The sequence below is a fragment of the Penicillium chermesinum genome (genome assembly GCF_028974085.1).
Source record: "Penicillium chermesinum strain IBT 19713 chromosome Unknown utg000005l:1.0-4115287.0:1.0-4118363.0, whole genome shotgun sequence".
Taxonomy (NCBI): domain Eukaryota; kingdom Fungi; phylum Ascomycota; class Eurotiomycetes; order Eurotiales; family Aspergillaceae; genus Penicillium; species Penicillium chermesinum.
The window spans coordinates 3231932-3247611 of record NW_026695315.1 but is presented as its reverse complement, the minus strand read 5'-3'; the positions used below and the strand labels follow the sequence as shown (position 1 = coordinate 3247611).

The 15680-nt window shown below is 50.8% G+C and overlaps 9 protein-coding genes across 9 annotated transcripts; 4 read left to right on the top strand and 5 right to left on the bottom strand.

Annotated features, from left to right (window-relative positions):
* Positions 1-429: 429 nt before the first annotated feature.
* On the top strand, positions 430-1805 carry N7468_007403 (acyl-CoA dehydrogenase family protein; the record flags this gene model as incomplete). The annotated part of the gene is made up of 2 exons (XM_058476699.1): positions 430-748; positions 808-1805. The coding sequence occupies 2 exons, from the start codon at positions 430-432 to the stop codon at positions 1803-1805; spliced, it is 1317 nt and encodes a 438-aa protein (XP_058329589.1).
* Positions 1806-2024: 219 nt separating this feature from the next.
* N7468_007402 (lipoyl(octanoyl) transferase LIP2) lies at positions 2025-2909 on the bottom strand (the record flags this gene model as incomplete). The annotated part of the gene is made up of 1 exon (XM_058476698.1): positions 2025-2909. One exon carries the CDS (start codon positions 2907-2909, stop codon positions 2025-2027), a length of 885 nt encoding a protein of 294 aa, XP_058329588.1.
* Positions 2910-3337: 428 nt separating this feature from the next.
* N7468_007401 (pyridoxamine 5'-phosphate oxidase family protein) lies at positions 3338-4144 on the bottom strand (the record flags this gene model as incomplete). Its single annotated transcript, XM_058476697.1, has 2 exons — positions 3338-3949; positions 4028-4144. The coding sequence occupies 2 exons, from the start codon at positions 4142-4144 to the stop codon at positions 3338-3340; spliced, it is 729 nt and encodes a 242-aa protein (XP_058329587.1).
* A 432-nt stretch (positions 4145-4576) lies between these two features.
* N7468_007400 (Heat shock protein hsp98) lies at positions 4577-5582 on the bottom strand (the record flags this gene model as incomplete). The annotated part of the gene is made up of 2 exons (XM_058476696.1): positions 4577-5054; positions 5101-5582. The coding sequence occupies 2 exons, from the start codon at positions 5580-5582 to the stop codon at positions 4577-4579; spliced, it is 960 nt and encodes a 319-aa protein (XP_058329586.1).
* A 38-nt stretch (positions 5583-5620) lies between these two features.
* On the bottom strand, positions 5621-7370 carry N7468_007399 (Heat shock protein hsp98; the record flags this gene model as incomplete). Its single annotated transcript, XM_058476695.1, has 2 exons — positions 5621-5970; positions 6011-7370. The coding sequence occupies 2 exons, from the start codon at positions 7368-7370 to the stop codon at positions 5621-5623; spliced, it is 1710 nt and encodes a 569-aa protein (XP_058329585.1).
* Positions 7371-10634: 3264 nt separating this feature from the next.
* Positions 10635-10913, bottom strand: N7468_007398 (uncharacterized protein; the record flags this gene model as incomplete). Its single annotated transcript, XM_058476694.1, has 1 exon — positions 10635-10913. The coding sequence occupies one exon, from the start codon at positions 10911-10913 to the stop codon at positions 10635-10637; it is 279 nt and encodes a 92-aa protein (XP_058329584.1).
* Positions 10914-11217: 304 nt separating this feature from the next.
* N7468_007397 (SDR family oxidoreductase) lies at positions 11218-12015 on the top strand (the record flags this gene model as incomplete). Its single annotated transcript, XM_058476693.1, has 1 exon — positions 11218-12015. One exon carries the CDS (start codon positions 11218-11220, stop codon positions 12013-12015), a length of 798 nt encoding a protein of 265 aa, XP_058329583.1.
* A 946-nt stretch (positions 12016-12961) lies between these two features.
* N7468_007396 (uncharacterized protein) lies at positions 12962-13777 on the top strand (the record flags this gene model as incomplete). Its single annotated transcript, XM_058476692.1, has 1 exon — positions 12962-13777. The coding sequence occupies one exon, from the start codon at positions 12962-12964 to the stop codon at positions 13775-13777; it is 816 nt and encodes a 271-aa protein (XP_058329582.1).
* Positions 13778-14338: 561 nt separating this feature from the next.
* Positions 14339-14918, top strand: N7468_007395 (uncharacterized protein; the record flags this gene model as incomplete). Its single annotated transcript, XM_058476691.1, has 3 exons — positions 14339-14519; positions 14584-14813; positions 14889-14918. The coding sequence occupies 3 exons, from the start codon at positions 14339-14341 to the stop codon at positions 14916-14918; spliced, it is 441 nt and encodes a 146-aa protein (XP_058329581.1).
* Positions 14919-15680: the final 762 nt, after the last annotated feature.

The following is a 15680-nucleotide window of genomic DNA, read 5'->3' as shown; positions in this document are numbered from 1 at the left end:
CTCCTGGTTTCTATAAAATCTCCCTCCGGTCAGAAGGAGCATACTCAACCAAAGACAGTAGCCATTTTCCAAAAACATTAAATACATCTCTCTGAAAGGGCTGCATTAGTTTCTATACAATTGCCAGGGGATTTAGAAAGCAGCAATCTTGGCTCAAACTCTGGGTTGTTACATCACGAATGCAGCCGCGAGGCTAAACTCGCCACCTGTTTATAAAAAATTTCTCTATTGCTTTCTTCCCGCGTAGCATCACCGTTATTTTGAAACCAAAGAATATTCCAAGAGGCCATGCATTCGACGCCGACAAATCGAGCGATCGTGGCCGAAGAAGTCGGCTATATGCTCGGCTACATCCCCACCTCGCTGACGATCCACCTGAGAGCCGCGCGCATATAAAAGGCAGATAGCCCAGAATTAGTTGAAGCAAAAATGTCTCGACTCCAAATAACCAGGTTTTGTCTTGCAAAGACGCCATGTCTGCCAAGATTGCAAGGAGTGCCGAGCCGCCTTGTCGCTCGCGCTGCCTTCTCTACCTCGTCACGCCGGCAATTGATGGAGACAACGGGGTTCACCGATGAACAACTCACCGTCCGCGAGGCGATCTCCAATATCTGTGCCAAGTTTCCGAACACGTACTGGCAAGAGCATGATCAACAGGAGAAAGACCCCAAAGAGTTCCACGCGGCATTGGCCAAAGATGGCTGGCTTGGGATTGCGCTGCCCGAATCCCATGGAGGCGCTGGCCTCGGTATGTATCGGAATACATAGTCCGCACAGTCTCCTTACTCACAAGCCCAAAAAAAAGAGGTATCTCGGAGGCGACTATGATGATGCAGACTATCACCCAATCCGGGGCAGGCATGGCCGGCGCGCAAGCCATTCACGCGAACGTGTACGCGACCCAGCCCCTAGCTAAATTTGGCACCAAAGAACAGCTGGAGACCACCATCCCCAACATCATCAATGGAACCTGGCGGACCTGCTTCGGCGTGACGGAGCCAAACACAGGCCTCGAAACCCTGAAGCTGAAAACCCTCGCCACCAAAACCGCAGATGGGTACTCCATCACGGGCCAGAAGATTTGGATCACCTGCGCGCAGGTGGCATCCAAGATGATCCTGCTAGCTCGCACGACTCCGCTGGAGGAAGTGAAGAAGTCCAGCGAAGGCTTATCGCTTTTCTGCATCGATCTCAACCGCGATCAGCCGGGTCTGGACATGCGGAAGATCAAGAAGATGGGCGGCCGCGCCGTGGACGCCAATGAAGTCTTCTTCGACAACTACCAAATCCCAGCCGATGCCTTGATCGGCGAAGAGAACCAGGGCTTCAAGATCATCCTTCACGGCATGAATGCCGAACGCTGTCTGCTCGCGGGCGAGGCCCTCGGTCTGGGCTATGCTGCTCTCGAGAGAGCATCGCAGTATGCGCGGGAGCGTGTCGTCTTTGGACGGCCAATTGGCCAGAATCAAGGTGTCGCTCATCCTCTGGCTGATGCTTATATGAACTTGGAGGCTGCTAAGCTGGCTACGTACCACGCGGCTCGGCTCTATGATAATAATGATGGCTCCGTGCCCTTCCACTCGATTGGCGTTGCGTGTAACAGTGCAAAGTACTTGGCTGCGGAGGCAGCATTTAAGGCTTGCGAACGGGCGGTTTTGGCTCATGGTGGCATGGGTTATGCGATGGAATTTGATGTTGAGCGCTACCTCCGGGAATGCTTGGTTCCTCGAATTGCTCCGGTCAGTCGGGAAATGATCTTGAATTATATCAGCGAGAAGGTGCTCGAGATGCCTAGGAGCTACTGAAGGATATTTATCTCCGCCGGGGGCATATTATTACCCTGGCGCAAGGAGTTATTGTGTGCTATAGTTGTTTCCATATGAGCAATGGACCCATTATCCCCATAAATAGCACAGAATACTGCAAAAATATTCTATTGCAGGTGATCTCGTCAATCTTTCAGGTACAATCAAATATGGCAGATGCATTATCGCCAAGTCCTCCAAAGATATCCGACCATCGTCTCACGCTGACTGCAGCAAATCCCCCTCACGAACCTGATATACCTCTTCAATTTTCTCCCCAGTCGCGCCCTCTCCACACGCAAAATCAGCATTGATCCTCCCAACAAACGAATCCACAAACTGCTTCGCAACAGCATCTACCGTAGCCCGCACGCCGACACCCTCCAAGCTCGTAGCCTCCTTCCCCTCCAACCCGCACGCCACGATCTGGCGGAAGAACCACATAGGTTCATTGGTAACATTCAACCCGATACCGAAGCTACTAATATTCCGCCGCAAGTGGACCCCGACCGCAGTGATTTTCTTCGGCGCAGCGCTCGCAGCCGCATAGGGGTCCTGGACCCAGACACCTGGATCTTCGGTCGTGAAGCCGTTGACCTTGTAGCTCTTGAGAAGGTCAATGACGCTATTTTCCAACACGCGGATGTGGCATCGCGGGGTCAGCCCCAGGCGGCGGAGATCGAGGATTGTGTAGGCGACCATCTGGCCAGGGCCATGATAGGTGGTTTGGCCGCCGCGGAGGGTGGGGTGGTATTCTGCTTTCGGTGGGGTTGAGCCGGAGGGAGTCAGGATAGAGCGGATTGGTTCCAGGGGAGGAGGGAGGGAGAGCGGAGAAGTAGGGGAGGAGCAGGTGTTGGAGGGTGGCAAGTCGCGGCGGCCGGTTGTGTAGACTGGGTTTGGGGTAAATGTGATGATGGTTGGATCGGGCGGCGGCGGGTTGGCGCTCTGTATTAGATGATTCGAGGGCGAGCGTCCTTGTGAAGAAATTGAGGCGGGCGAAGCGAGCTTCTTGTGAGCGAGGAATCGCGTGGTGAGGGCTTGTTGGAGGTCTGAGACTCTCGCGAAGGGTGTTGTATGCGGGAGATGAAGGTGTGCGAGCCGCATGATGGTGCAGTCAGCTTCAAGGATTTAAAATGGGCGGTTGACAGCTCTTGGTGTCATTCTTTGTTTGGATTTGAAGTTTCCCTCGGAGGCGTTTGCAGGTCGGGAATTTAATCTGCGGAGAAGCTTAAGCAGCGATAAGCTTCGATAAGCTCGGGGATCATTGCCCAGGTGATATACAAGTAGTCGCGCGCCATGAAGGCAAATATTAATATCAACGTCAAGCAAGTGGGACAATAGGACAGACTACGACGATTTTCGGTATGGGATTACGTGCATATGGACGCCAAAGTGATAGAAGCATCCTAATCTGACCTCAAATAATGCCTGCATTCATCTGTGATTTTCTTCTTTACAGTTAGAATTACGAAGATCTGTGAAATATCTGCGTAACAATGGCTGGACTATGTCATCAACACGACCCTCCTGCTCTATGAAGAGATGCCATTGACGAGTCCTGCGTGAGGATCTGCGGGAGGAAGCAGGATCCAGTCACGCACACCACCCTTCCAGTCCGCAATGCGACCCTCGCGCACCTGCACTGTGACTACACGGACATCACTGTCAATGGCCATGCTTGGTCGGCGCTGAGAAGGATCATGGCTCTGCTGCCGACCAAAGAGGTTGATCTCCTCCTCTTCAAAAGTATTATTCTCTAGGTGGCGCTCCTTGCACCAAGCCTCTTCTTCAGAGCCTTGCTCGAGGAAGCGGGCAGTACCTGTGATGGTCGTGGAGATACTGGAGAGAGCACTCGTGTTCAGATTGAGGAGCAGGCTGGCGAGTGATGACCGGCTTGCAGCGGGGGGTGGTGAGCCGTCACGTTCTCCGTGGGGGTTTGGAGCTCGGGTGGGTGGGCGATGGGAGACCCAGTCGTGGACTAGGAGGGAGACACGAGGGTTGCAAAGCAGGTTGTTCGTCTTTCGTGAGGAGGGGTTCGTGGTCATGATGATGGTCGGGTACGGGTCGAATGGAGTGGAGGGGAGATAGGTGTAAGACATCAGGGAGATGTGAGGAGTGAGGTTATCACATGTTGCAAGATGAAGCTAATTGACCGGGAGCAAACTGTTAGGGATGCTGTTATATTGGGACTAGAGGGGTTAGAGTGGTTTCGGTGATCGTACAAAACGGGAGTTCTTCAGGCAAGACACCACTTCGGATGGCAGGGATGTGGCCTCATGGATGTGGGTCGTGGTCGCAGAGGGCTCGTAAGAGAGAGGAGGATTGAGTGATTCAGCCATCCTGACCGTGTCGCAATAGATTGTTGAAGATCTCGAGATCGGCAATGGGAAGTGGGATGATGATCTGCCGGGCGGTGGCTGAAGAGCGACGTCATGCGACTACGTACCGCTGAAGATGGACCATGCAAAGAAAATGGAAACCAATCGGGTGCAAAGTTACTAATTTAGATAGATCCGAAATACTAATATGATGGATTCAGATTCATGGAGATGAGAAGATTAAGTGGGCGCGTCTTTGGCTGAAACAACATTAGATTAATACCTGGCTAAAGCTCAAGGTCTTCCAAGATTATATACATGCTAAGAATGATATTATGTGCTCCCAACGCCAGCAAATGGCAATAAGTCAACCAAAATCTGAAAGAAATTCATCAAGTCATTCATCAAGTGTTGCTCAACTTTTCAATGCATAAAGATAATCTGGCGAGAGTTTTACTCGTCGTAGAGATCCATATCGCCTCCATCATCGTTCATCTCCGCGAGGGCATCATCAGAGTCAACCATGTCTTCGTCGCCGTCGTCATCGGCCACTTCATGATTTGGCAAAACGTCAATCCGACCGTCAATCATGACAACCCGAGCGACCTCTCCATCCTGGATGCTGCCGCGCAGGATGAGAACAGCGAGACGATTGAGTACCTCACGCTCGATGATGCGACCCAAAGGCCGAGCACCGTAGGCAGGGGAGTAGCCTGCATCGCCGAGATAATCTTTGACCTCTTCGGTACACTCGATCACAACGTTGCGACCGTTGTGTGTCAGTCGTTTCTGAACCTCTGCGAGACGAAGGTCGACAATCTTGCGAATCTCCTTCTTGCTGAGGCGGTTGAAGATGACGGTGCTGGAGATACGGTTAAGGAATTCGGGGAGGAAGTAGTCGCGGAGGGCCCCCCATGACCATCTCGCGTGTCTGTGGGTCGATACGACCATCCTTGGTGGTGGCGCGAGCAAGATACTCGGCGCCCAAGTTCGAGGTCATGACGACGATACAGTTTTTGGCATCGACGATACGTCCTTGACCATCTGTAATACGGCCGTCATCCATAAGCTGGAGAAGTACGGTCAAGACTTCCTTTGCCGCCTTTTCGACTTCATCGAACAGAAGGATGGAGAAAGGCCGACGGCGAAGGTTTTCAGTCAGTTGGCCACCAGCATCATGACCAACATAACCGGGGGGTGCACCAATCATTCGACTCAGCGAATGTCTCTCTTGGTATTCAGACATATCGAAGCGAATCATGGCCTTGCTATCGTCGAAGAGGAACTCAGCAAGGGCCTTGGTAAGAAGTGTCTTACCAGTACCGGAAGGACCGCAGAAAAGGAAACTTGGAGGTGAGTTGGGGTTGCTGAGACCTGAACGCTGCAATCTGATAGCATTCGAGACAGATACCACAGCTTCTTTCTGTCCTACAACCACCTTGCCCAAGTGCTTTTCCATATTGAGGAGCTTGTCCTTTTCAGTGGTCTTAAGTCGGGTCACAGGATACCAGTCCAACGAGCAACAATCTCGTTGATCTGATCAGGGCCAACGGCATCTGCAAGCAAGGCCTCACCGTTGTCGCCAGAGGCAGCCCGGCGTTCGGCATCAGCCCTCGCTCGATCAGCTTCGAGACGTTCAATTAAACTCTTGGTCTCAGGGATGGCGTAGTATTCTAGGTCGGCAGCAGTGACAGTGTCGCCCATTCGTTCGGCTTCGTCTCGCTTGACCTTCAAGGTGTCAAGCTTGATCTTAGCGTCCTGTACCTCGCGGCTGCGCTGCTTTTCACTTTCGTATTTCTCGCGCATGGGGCGCAACTCTTCGGCCACATTGGCAGCTTCTTGCTTGGCTGCCTCTGAGACGGGTCTTGGACGCCTCATCCTGTTCACGCTCGAGAGCATGAATCTCGATTTGGAGCTGTCGAGCCTTGCGCTCCAGGGTATCAAGAGCCTCTGGCTCAGATTCACGTGTCACCCGTACAGCAGCAGCAGCCTCGTCAATCAGGTCGACTGCGGAATCAGGAAGGCGACGAGCCGTCAAGTAGCGGGATGCGAGGGTCGCAGCGGAAACGATAGCTCCATCGAGAATGTTGACACCGTGGTGGACTTCATATTTCTCTTTCAGTCCACGAAGAATGGAAATGGTCTCAGATACTGAGGGTTCCTTGACGAGGACTTGCTGGAAACGACGTTCGAAAGCCTGGTCCTTCTCAATGTACTTGCGGTATTCGCCCAGAGTCGTCGCACCGATACAATGCAATTGACCCCGAGCCAGCATGGGCTTTAGAAGGTTTGCGGCATCCATGCCACCTTCACCGCTCGATCCAGCACCCATGAGGAGATGAATTTCGTCGACAAACAAGACAATCATGTCCTTGGAGTCTTCGATTTCCTTCAGAACGCCCTTCATGCGTTCTTCGAACTCGCCACGGTATTTGCTGCCAGCAACCAGGGAGCCAACGTCGAGAGAGAGAAGGCGACATTGTGCAAGGTTGGCGGGGACATCTGCATTTACAATTCGGCGAGCCAGACCTTCGGCGATCGTGGTCTTACCGACACCAGGCTCACCGATGAGGACGGGGTTGTTCTTGGTGCGTCGACTCAAGATACGAATGACACGTCGGATCTCTTCTTCACGTCCAATGACAGGGTCGATTTTACCTTCCCGTGCCAGTGCAGTCATATCAATTGTGAACTTCTTGAGATTTTCATTTTCGCTCTCAGCATCTGCGGTCTTCGAATCCACACGCCGTGTGCCACGAATCTGTTGCACTGCAGTGTCGATGAGCTTTAGGTTTGGGATGTTGGCATCGGCCAATGCACGTTGCACCTGGGAATCCTGGGCCGCGGCTTGGATCAAATGATCGATTGCCACGAAGCTGTCTTTTTGTGTTTTTGATAATTCGGTAGCCGATCGGATAACCTTCGCGAGGGCTGGGGAGACACTAACGGTCTCTGGTGGAGGGTCTTGGCTGGGAAGCCGGACAAGTAATTTCATTAATGAGCGATCCAGCAACTGAGGGTCACCGTGAGCACGCTCCACCACTTGGCGGAAAAGAGGAGCGGAAGCAGCATCGTGTGATGAGTGCCCTGCAGGTGTCTGTTGATCTTCGGATTCATCGGGACTCGGGTTAAGCATGGCAACTGCCAAGTGAATAGGGAGGATTTGTGAGTGGGCATATTGCTCGGCCAAAGCGCTGGAATCCAGCAAGGCTTTGTTAGCCCGATCTGTAAACTGAGCGCCGTTCATTTTGAACGGTATGATATGGATGTGAAATCAGTTAAAGGTTGTAGAGATATGTGAGTAGGCGAGGATATTTGACAAAGTGTGGAAAATTGCAGAAGCGAAGTCGTTTAGTACCTGATGATGAGGAGGTTAATATACCGTTGGGCCGCTGGTCTTGAAATAGCTCCAGCCCGCATGACGACACTAGACACCACTGGAAGCTTCCACCGCTTACCAGAATCAGCTAGCCGCACCACTCGACTTCCCGCGTGATTCGCGGGGTCACCACAAATACATCGATATGATTGGTGGAAAGGAGTTACGTCAATATCTCGTGTTGGGTAAACCTAAAGATACGCATTAAATTAAGTAGTTATGGAGGTCTTAATGCGCGACCTGTCATTGACTTTTGGCAAATATGTTAAAATGACTTCAATGTGGCTTCAAGTGGAGGATACTACGGTCACTAGTTTTCTCTTCTTACTGAAGACAAAGTATAACCTTTTAACACGTCACGAGGGTACTCATGAGCCCCAACTAATTGGCACAGACTAGAGCGATATTCTGGAAACGAATGACACTTACCGCATACCTATATCACGATCCAATGCCATAGTACTGGTACAAAGGATGACTTGCGTTTGAGGGCCATGGGTTGCTGGCGGAAGCACAGCTGGTGGGCTGATAGGAGGAGCACGAGGACGGATTCGTCCACAGATCACCGGGATCTACCATGGTCTGGCCAACATCCTTTCGATGACTGGTTTGAATACTTTAGGGTACTCTCAAATGGCGCGTAGTTGTTCTTTGTGATGGTGTTCCGATAGGTTTAAAGAGACGATAGACTGTCAATCTTCAGCTCAAGACTGGGTGTAATAGGAGCGCTCGTGAGGAAAGCCTACATGCCATTTTTTTGGGTTCCAAAAGAACAGAGTTGTCTGCTAGGCCCGAAAATGGATCGTGTGATGGACGCTTTCCGTTCCCGGGCCATGGTAGCCTCGCTCTCTGCTTATTGTGGCAGCTCTTGTTATACATAATACCAAAGTTGGGGGAACAAGCCCATCAGGTAAGCCAGCAAGTTCTTCTCTGGTACTGCATGGGCAGGTTGGCGTGGAATTGGTACTTCCAAGTTTCTTCGATTTATCAATGCTTTGCACAACCTCCACGCACCTATCGTACTATAATCCATGGTCAGTATCTTTGTCGTGCTCGCAGCTTGAAGCTTAGCGGTCCCACGCGGCGTCCGTCACCTTGCTTTTCTCTCAACCCTGCTGAATGGTCATCACTAGGACTAGTTCGCACGGCTTCTGTGACAGATCCGATAAATAACTTTTGAACGCTCATACTGACTTCCTCGTTGTACGACTTGAACCGATTCTATATGGATGTCTTTCCATATACAGAAAAGCTGCTCTGGTATTAAGGCCCGAAATTCAGCAATTCTTGGCAATAAAGATTTTGGGTTAAGGAACCATAGTGCTTGCCTACTAGTATGGCATGTGCTTTCAGAGTTCATTATGGCTCAATCATAAACATTTTGCTCGTTGAAGTGTCTGTCAGGCTCTATAGAAGCGCCGATATACATCTCTGAAGCCCGGGCATAGAGCTCTTGTGTATCGACCTATTGCAGAGAAGAGATTGGTGTGCTTTAACTGCTGGAGAAATAGTCTCGGCTCGCTGAACTTGGTCTCTAGTACGTTCGACGCGCCTCGAAAAAAAAATTCATTGACTAGGCCTCGGTGCCGCTAGTTGAGAATCTAATGTTGGTTGTCTTCAAGTTGTCGCTCATCAATCCAGACCTGATCGTTTCACAAATTAAGGAATGAACTATCTAACAAAGCGTCGGACGTTTGGCTTCATTTGAGATATTTTCCGGCAGCCCAGCTAGTATGCCGAGCCCAAATTTGTACAATGGCCAGGGTGCTCATCAAAAGTAAGGAGTAACCAAACCATACATTCCCCCTCTTTTAAGTATTGGATTTGCTGCATCATTTAAATATTCGAACACATAATTCTACCATACCAGTCGACATCTTGTCCAGTACATCCAACACGGAAACGCGCTGTGCGTTACCCTCTCGCTCGAGGGTCAGCTTTACTTGCTAGTCGTCTTGGCTCGTCTGCTGCTCAATACAGTGCCTGTTACCGCTCGAGGCCATCCACTAAATTTGGGAAGTTGATTTATTGTCAACTATCAGCTTCAAAAGCTTGGCCGTTATCGCACTTATCCGGTGCGTCAATTATTCTCAGTATAGAAACTCGTAGTATAAATCTTGGGTAAATAGCGAACTCCCTGTTATTTGCGAAATACACAGGGGCCCTACGAGTATGCCTATTGAAGGCAAGGAACAGCTGTTAAACGGCGAAGAGGTAGAATAAGCCTTAGCACAGCAGTAACATCGCTCAGGTTCAAACTGATGCCTTGGCAGAAGAAGCATGCAAGGAGAGTAGAAGAAGTCTGGCCTGATGTTCTACCTGCTTAATCCGAGTAAACCGCTCCAGTTCGTCAACATTCCCAATCGGCAGCACGTCCTTGCCTTTGCCTGGAATGCCCTTGATCCAAAGAGTCCTGCTCTGGCCGTCATTGAGCCATTTTTGGAGGGCAGGCCGGTCTAGGATCCATTCGTGTCATGGGTCCTTCTCTAAGTCACTCTTTGTTTTCCATGCACTCATTGTCATGACGTGAGTTGGTCAAGCGTCGTTCACTTCAGGACTAATGATTTGCCTTCCTATGGTGGAAAATGATGTTAGCTGTATTCACTCCTAATTCAAGCGTCTCCTTCGTGTCCTGTAGAACTCACACCGCTCTGCGGGGTCACTGGCACCTTCGAGCCGTTTCGAGCTGTTTCGAGTTGTGGCCAAGCCTGAGGGACTAGAAAGTGGGGGTGGGGCAGCGGTGTTTGGCAGCCTGAGGGATCGTCTAACCCTACTGAGCCTAGTGTTGCTCGGACGAGGGAGCGAGTCTGCAAGGATGCCTGTCCGGACTTGGGGAATTGAACCTATGGCCAGGCTCACGTGGCCCAATTGCGAGAGCAGCAGCAAATTTTGGAGCAGTCGATCCTGGTAGATAGAAATTTATGTGATAATAGTATATATGATCGCTGAAGCCCTTTGTTGTATCCTACCTGGTGCAGGAACAGAAGCTTAAACACCGTAATAGCTGGGGAAACATCTAACCTCAAACGAAGCCACGGAAGAGTATACTCCGAGACTTAACTAAATTTAACTCTTTAGCTTACGAGAAATCACTCAAAACAACCCCTCATAGTCCTCCGGGACCGGGCCCGGTTAGATGTGGGTCGATCGGCAACTGCCAAAGCCCATGTGGGATACGGCCAGTGTAAGATCATGCCATTCATGGCCAAACAGACGATATCTTTTTAGTCTTCTTAGCTCGTTGCTGACGTTGATGTCGGATCGGCTTCCCGAGTCGATGGGCGTCTCACCAGGCCAGAAGGTGAAAGATCCACATGGAACTTGGAGCTGGGAACATTGACCGGTCATGACATCATACTCCACGTATGTATGAGCCGGTGAGTCCGGTTTACAGCTGCCCGGTTTGACCATCTCAAACTATGATCGCACGTAGTGAGAAAAAAAAGACTGAAGCCGGTTATCTAGACAGATAGGTGGTATCTATTGTGGGTGTGGACAAGGTCACACCAATAGACATACTCCGTGATGAGGTCATGGCCACCAGCATAGAGTAGGGCGAAGCCCATGTATGGAAAGTTTATTCAAGGAAGTTCTACCTTGTTAGGCTCGCGTGGTTCTGCCGCTTTGACTTATTACCCCTCCCTTCCCTCCTCTAATCCTCCATCTTCCTTCTTTACCCCTCCCAAACTCTTTTTTCCGAACAACATCTTTCACAATGATTCCCGTCCCACAAGCCGAAAGCCTCAAGGACCTCTTCAGCCTTAAGGGCAAGGTCGTCGTGGTCACTGGTGCCTCCGGGCCCCGTGGCATGGGCATTGAGGCCGCCCGTGGCTGCGCTGAGATGGGCGCTGACCTCGCCATCACCTACTCGTCCCGCCCTGAGGGTGGCGAGAAGAACGCAAAGGAGCTGCAGGAGCAGTACGGAGTCAAGGTCAAGGCCTACAAGTGCAATGTGGGCGACTGGGACAGCGTGCAACAGCTCGTCAACGACGTCATCAAGGAGTTTGGCAAGATCGACGCCTTCATTGCCAACGCCGGCCGCACCGCCGACAGCGGCATTCTCGAAGGCTCCGTCAAGGATTGGGCCGAAGTCATCCAGACCGATCTGACCGGAACTTTCCACTGCGCCAAGGCCGTCGGTGCTCACTTCAAGCAGCGTGGCACCGGCAGCTTCGTCATTACCTCCTCCATGTCCGGCCACATCGCCAACTTCCCCCAAGAACAGACCTCATACAACGTCGCCAAGGCCGGCTGCATCCACATGGCCCGCTCTCTGGCCAACGAATGGCGCGACTTTGCCCGTGTGAACAGCATCTCTCCTGGATACATCGACACTGGTCTCTCTGACTTCGTCGATCAGAAAACCCAGGATCTGTGGCTCTCCATGATCCCCATGGGCCGCCATGGTCAGGCTAAGGAGCTGAAGGGTGCTTACGTTTACTTGGTTAGCGACGCTAGCACTTACACCACCGGCAGCGATCTGCTCATCGACGGTGGATACTGCGTGCGGTAAATGCATTTTGTACATTAAAAACCACATTTCGAGACAATGCTCTGAGGAGCGTTAGTATCTAATATCATCGATAACGAATGAATGCCATTGGTTCCAATTGAGTTGCACGTATATCCTAAATATGTAGTGATGGTCGGTCAATTCTACAAGTCTCTATTGGGTCTAGGATTACTTTTGGACCCCGCACTAGTGCCCTTATGGTAGCATGCTTAGTTGAGTTCACTCCGACTTTCCGTGGGGCTACCTCCGGAAAGCCTGAAGTCAAGGATATTCTAGGTGCGGGTGTCATGTAATGACATTGCTTTTGGCGATATGATACACTTCCATTACCTGGCCGTAGACGAGTCCGGTTCTGTTTTGAAACCGCTCTAGAGTTTGGTACTAAGAGAGGGAAGGAATAGTCCTATCTCAGCTTCTTTTATCCAGGTCTTGGGTGTTGCCCGTCCTAGGTATACCCCACGGGGTAACGAGTCGCGCACTCGGCTGCGATTTCAAATTACCCCCGGTGGGTAAGTAAGTCAGTTTCAATCTTCATGATAGGCATAGGCCTGGTCCTACTACCCTCATGGATAATGACGGCTTGGCGGACCTACCGACAAAGTTCATCTGGAATTTCCTTTTATAAACCATCAGCGTGCCGTTTTACTCGTCGCTACACCCAGCTCTAAGGAATGCAACAATCCACCCTTTCTTGAGGGCAGAGACGTGAGAATGCATACATGACTCCCTGAGGAATAAGGAAAATGGCTTGTCCCCCTGCATTCAAAGCTTTGTGGACAGCAGACAATCAAAGGAAAGGAAAGAAAGTTGTTCTCCTTTGATTTGAAGGGGCAAAGAAATCCAGTGACGGTATAAATTCTCGGGCATTATCCTACTAGTATAGGCTTCCAATCCTGTTTCCTGAGGAACAAGTCATGCGGAAATTCTGATTGATCCAATATACAAGATGGATCAAAACAGATGCCCGTCGAAAGGAGTCTGGATCTTCTCTGCCAAGGCGAAAAGCCCCAAGGCATCTCCCAACGACACCAAAAACTTAAATACAGAGCCCACGCACGGGTGGATACGATTGGCAACAAAGTCTCTACTTCTTGTAAACGCAAAGAGTCAAAGTTGCAGCTCGCAGGATAAGACCGGGAGCTTGAGCAACACCCTGGTAACACCCATGCGAAGACACAGCAATGCCAATTCCAATGCCGCCCCGTGTAAGAACCACAGAGCGAAAGATAACGACGACCTAAACGAGATTCTCTCACTCGTGAGGCACGAAGTAACCACCCACTTCCGCCAACTGGATGCTTACCCCAATCTCATCGGCCCTCGACAGACGGGCATCCTAGCGTACCTGCGAGCAATGCAGGGGATGTGGACCACCCCGCTAGTCGGTAGCACAGTTGCTCCCGGAGCCTGGCTCTATGAAATTAGTGGCTGCGCGGCATGCATGTTGACTCGTATCTGCGCCGACACAGACGCTCTGTGCTACCTGTATGTGGTTGTCAAGAGCCGGACTCGCACCCGCGACAGGGATCATCCGCGGCGGCTTATGGCGTTTATCGAGGAATGCATGGGCTCTCACGGCCCAAATATGGTGAGCTTGATGAATGATATAATGAGTGCTGATGCTGTCCAGATGAAGATCGTTAGAAAAGCGTGCATGAAGGCGTGGATGCTGGATGTCCGGTTGAAAGGTTCTCTGCCTTCTCAGCGTGAGTCACCTTCCATTGAATCTAGGAAGATAACAGCGGATGGAGCAGCGAGCTAGATCCCCTGTGAGGTTCCAGGTGGAAGCCAGAAGAAGGTTGGGCGCATTTGGAGATAGATCTCATCATTGAGCTAAGACTCCCCAACTCCGCTGTAATATTGGCATCTTTGGGTGGACCTTTTTATCTAGTCCTACAATGCTTAGAAATAAACTACAGTTACCATTGATATTCAATGCTGTTGTATGCGGGAGTGTATATCCGACCGCATCCGAATCGACCGTAGAACCTGAATAAGTGCTTGCTCACTAACCAGGGGTGCCACGCAGGAATGACCACATGTCATAGACTTGTGGACCGTGGCAATGAATTCTATTTTATTTATAAACCGTCAGTTGGAACCGTGGCCAAAATTGACCAGTTCATGGCAATCTTCTTCATCCAAGGTACCCCGCGATAAGATCGGAAGCTGCCCCGCAAAGCACCCGTCGGTCCGGAACTTGCAAGGCCCGGAGTTTCGGAACTGCTTGTCTATAATTGACTTGGATCTCTGGGAACTTGAACTTAGATAGGTTCCTCCCAGCCTTGTCAAAAGAAACCTCCGCATAACTACGCACTGCAAAATGTCGTACCAAATCGCCTACAATACCTCGCTTGCCCCGGCCCGCGCAGCGGCAATCGTTGCTTTCATGGAAGACTTCTATCGCACCAGCGATAACGAATCCTTGCATGAAAAGTACGTCGAGAGCTTCACGGATGATGCGACAGTCATTATAGGATCAAAGCAAGCCAAAGGCGCAAGTGGTGCGTTTCTCCTCATTGTCCTCACTACGGGAGTCCGCTGTGGACCCTTTCTAATGCAAAGCAGAGATCCTGCCCTTCCGACACGGACTATGGACTCAAGTCGTCTCTCGCAAGCATACTCCAACCCGCATCTTCTTTGGCGGCGAAGACGAGATTATGCTGTATGGGGGCGTCACCTACCGGCTCAAGGCTGATCCCGAGACTGACGTCTACGTGCCCTGGGCAGGAAGAGTCGTCTTTGCACCACAGGAGAAAGACACCGGGGTCAAGATGAAGTTCTATCATGTGTACTTGGTTCGTATCCCCGCGCTCATCCTGGTAGACTTCTCTGCGGTGATCGAGCTGAGATGCTAACTGTAATGTGTGCAGGATCCTTCGGCCCAATCTGGTCGAAAGTAAACCTATGGGAAAGCTTAGCCCCTGGGGCGAATAGCCTGATTGGATTTAGAAGAATAAATTCCATTCACTCAAACGAATAGTGAATATAAGCCCTAAGGCAAAAATGAGTTTAAGAGGACCTAGTAGCATAGTCCTATCATTACCAATCTGGAGAGCACAGAGACCGAGTATACAGGGCAGGGTCCACTATATGAGTAAATATTAGCCTGGTATGATAAAGGAGGAAAATTAGCTGTTGCGTACATATATAAATGGCCCAGCTGCGTTGAACAAGGCCGGGCAGGCGAAGCTAGAAGCGCAGCAGCCAGGTATTTGTCCGGGGCACTAGCCTGAACGTCAGTATGCATTGGGCCATAATCTACTTAGTCACAGGGGAAAATGGGGGATCCTACTGGGGGTGCTTCGCAACCCACAGTGAGTCGCGTTGGTATAGAGATCCGCGCAAGACCCAGCTAGAAGTGGAGTCGGTGACGGACTAGCATGGCATGCCTCCGATTTTAGTTTGACTCGAAAAACTGAGATGCATGTCAGCCAAAGTAGAAATCTCGATTGCAAAACAAGCCCTCTAGGGGCGTTGGTGATGGGGAATTGTATCTTCACTCCTTACCTTTATTCCGGGAAGCGAGCCATATGGTGAGTCGATTGGTTCGACTGCCGATTTGATTGCGCTAACAGGGTTCGCACTGGTTTCGATCTCAAATGACGAGACGAATAGCCCTCGAAGTAGAAGTTAGACAGCATATATTCCACGACCTGGGAATC